This window comes from Triticum dicoccoides, chromosome 4B, assembly GCF_002162155.2.
Source record: "Triticum dicoccoides isolate Atlit2015 ecotype Zavitan chromosome 4B, WEW_v2.0, whole genome shotgun sequence".
In the NCBI taxonomy this organism is placed as follows: Eukaryota; Viridiplantae; Streptophyta; class Magnoliopsida; order Poales; family Poaceae; genus Triticum; species Triticum dicoccoides.
The window spans coordinates 673,838,747-673,842,338 of NC_041387.1; the positions used below are offsets into that span (position 1 = coordinate 673,838,747).

The 3,592-nt window shown below is 41.5% G+C and overlaps 1 protein-coding gene across 2 annotated transcripts in view; it reads left to right on the plus strand.

Annotated features, from left to right (window-relative positions):
* The window catches only part of LOC119294305, a 5,631-nt gene extending 3,379 nt beyond the window's left edge, over window positions 1–2,252 (plus strand). For both annotated transcript variants that reach the window (XM_037572517.1, XM_037572516.1), the window contains exons 4-6: window positions 530–614; window positions 724–786; window positions 1,670–2,252. In XM_037572517.1, coding sequence (XP_037428414.1) covers window positions 530–614; window positions 724–786; window positions 1,670–2,008 — 487 coding nt within the window. In that variant the 3' untranslated portion in view covers window positions 2,009–2,252. The remainder of the gene's footprint in view (window positions 1–529; window positions 615–723; window positions 787–1,669) is intronic.
* Window positions 2,253–3,592: the final 1,340 nt, after the last annotated feature.

Genomic DNA, 3,592 nt, shown 5'->3' on the forward strand with positions numbered 1-3,592 from the left:
GTTTGGGGATCATTACAACTACTCCTAGTGGATGCAGATGATTTTCTAACATCATGCACCAGCTTTAACAATCCATTGTTTCTGATCCTTTTTTTTATCTCACTGAGAGGAATAACGCTTTTGTTTTGAGTAATGTTAATATTTAAGTGTATGATAGGTTAGATATAACGATTGAATTGGTAATCATGTTTCCTTTTCGCCAACAACTAGACAATTGTTATAGGCATAGTTGCAATCCATTGTTGAATTGTTACAGATCATGAATTCAGTATCCATTTGACATGATTAAGTTAGGTGATCACTGTATATGCATATTAGGAGGGTTTGGGTTCACGATGCTGCGGATGTGGCACCATATGATCATATAGTGCAGGAGGGCAGTCTTTGTTGGACCTTTCATGGTGCTTACTTCATTTGGTGACCAGATCAGCCATTTTTCATTTTACTTGTCTTGGGGTTACTAGATTTTATACATGTATCCATACACGAGGTTGTGTTCTCTAGATCATCTCCCATCTCCAACTTGCAGTTGTATTCCTTGCGGGCATGTCTACGGCAGGTCGTGCTTAATAAGGTGGCTCAGGGATCAGCTTTCAAGGAATGAGAATCTGAAGGTAACATGCCGGATTCTGTATGTACTTCATATTAACTTACATTCATGAATCAAATCATGGGAACCTAAGATTTCTCTACTTATGAATGCATATTTATCTTTCTAACCAGTGCCCTCAATGTGCGGAAGAATTCAAAGGCAATCTTATCGACCTCCATGCACCATTGTGTCAGGTTCTGATTCTTTTATCCGTTGTCCTTTCATTGGGTGTTGCATTGTGGACTATTGCTTTCTCGGTTTTCTCCTATAGTAGAAACGATAGTTGTCTCTATCACCAGTCCACATCAGCTTATATTGTCTCTAAATCGTTAACGACTGGCCCTCACACTCCATGCTATGTTGGTTGTTCGTTTGCCTATACCCACGTCACTTATATCCCAACGCGTATCTTAAAGAAATACTTGTACTAAGAATTGTAGATGTGCTCAAGTTGTATGTTCAATGATAGTTTATAGTTGAGTCATGAAAGTGTTCAGGTTATACTTTCAATACTTGGATATAGTAGGACGATATTGCTTTTCAGCTATTTATGAAAATGTCATTCCTTTTTGCCAGCACCTTTGCTTTTGGGCCGTCCTTCAAACCGGTTTACTGGCTCGACGTGTTAGTTTTTTTTGCCAAAAAGACAAACTTGTCTTTTCACTATTGGTCTTCTCCCTAATCTCAGAAGATGTAAGAAGTTTCAATGGAGTAATGAAATTTTGATAATTAGTCCTAAGTATTGGCATAAGCAGAATTGCAGGTGCGACTAGTGGCATTGACATAAAATTGCCGTACATTATTTTTCTTCTAAATTTTGAGCACTTTATTGTTAATACGTAGTGATGGGGGCTATCATTGTTGGCACTTCTGATGTTATGTTTACATCCCCCATTATAAAACGACTCAACCTACCAACGTCATATAAAGCATAGGATTTTCATCTGGTTGGTGATGGACATTAAGCATTCAAGTGCTATGCAGTTGTATAATTGGTGTATATAGAAGATGTTTTCTTATGCTGGATGTGGATTATACATATCACAAGTTCTCATCTCAATTAACCTGCCGGTGCAGGAAGTGCATGAGTATTATGAAGCTAAGTTGGCTGAGTTTGAGGCATCGAGGGAAGAATGTATGCTATTTGCAAAATATCATTATCAGTATGACCTGCTAAGTGCACAAGCGAAGTTTCGGGATGAGCTGCGTGCACTAATTAGACCTGAAATTGCTGAGATTGAAAGAGTGATGATGGAACACGTGGCAAAGGCTAACGGTAGCTTGGTGTTGATGAAGGAGCAGATCAAGAAGATGGCTGAAGAAGACATGGCGACAACGGAGCATCTCATTGGATACTTGGAACAGACTTGCCATTGCCCTTGTCTTTTTCCTACCCTACCCAAGCTACCCATATGACCCTGCTGATCAAAGCTGATGAATGGTCAGTTTTGTACCACACATTATGTATTTGTACTTCATCATATGTACTGTGATGTACCAGGAGTCTGGTTTTACCTCATCATTTGCCAAGAACATGGCAGCTGGCGCTAGCGTCAACAAGTCTTCCTGTGTGGAGATGTGGTGTGAACACTAAGTGTGTTTCAGACAGTCGAAAATATGTGGTACTTGCTTCTTTCAAGGTAAACCATTGGTCTGTTTATTACCTCGGTCTTCTATTTTTGAGTTGCTTGATTTTATTTATATATAAATTTCAGTCAAGCACACAACTATAATTGCGTACCACTATGTCTAAAGTTCTGCCCCATACTCAAAATGCAGTTAGCAACATGATGTTACTTGCATGTGGAGTGTGGTGGCTGAAGAAAGAGAAAGCAATATTTTTTCCCGACAAAGGATAATATATTAGTATCAAGATGATACCAATTCCATCTCGCCGAGACATTGAGGATGCATATAGACAGAAAAAGAAAATTAGAACATAAATAGAGTAGGTGACCAACGACACAGAACAAGCAAACAAGCATCAACACCACCCATCACCCTTGCCAACACATGAACTACGAAACAATTCTCCAACAGCAACACCTTCAAGATGGAAAAGCAACAAGTCTAATTTGTTCTTGATTCAGAAGCTTAGGGCAACTCCAATGGGGAGCACCAAATAGATGACACCAAATGTCAACAGACATCTCGGGCGGGGTGTCGACAATCCAGCGGTAGTCATCAAATTAGGATAGTGCGTTATGACTGACAGTGAGCTTGGTGGACTGAGAGGAAAAAGAGCCAAGCGCAACACATCAGTTGCGGGTAGATGTGGTCCAACTAACATTGGGTCGGGAGGATGCCCGGACGCCCCCACACCTTCCACGAATTTGGTGATCAGTCCAGACAAATTAGATGCCTCCCATCAGATGACTTTAAGTTCCCGAACCATCCAGTCCGAACATTTGCGAGTGATTTCATGAGCCGTATTGAAGTTTCCCTCAAAGTATGTTCACTTATTTCAAGTATAACTAGAAAAGTTACACCAGAGCGTTTCTGAGGGTGAATCAGTTTGAATTTGATCAATACATTGCCTGTGAAGTATGTGTTTGCACATGCCCTATAGATCTACCCGTTGTGTACTAGAGATTTGAAAACGATATTAAAAGAAAAAAATGCTTCATCATAGTAATCATGATGAGGCAACCAGTCTCGTGTAGCACCGGTCACTTCACACGCGTGTCGCCCCACCTACCCAGCTTATGACACCTGGCCTACCGAACCCAAGCGGGAGCAGAAGATTGCTTTATCCCTTCTCGATCTTTCGCATACATCCATTTTTATCTAGAGCGCCTTCTTTCCCAACTTTCCTCTCGGACGCTAGCATCGGTGCAACTTTCTTACCGAGCACCTTCTTCCCCGCTCAATCCCATCCCACCTCGTACTCTAGCAAGTCCACTGCAGTGTCTTGATTTCATGTCCATGCTCGCCCCCACCCTCGTCCTTCTCATGGCCGACAAGCCGCCTCCTCACCTTTCCTGCCCACTTCGAGCGCAT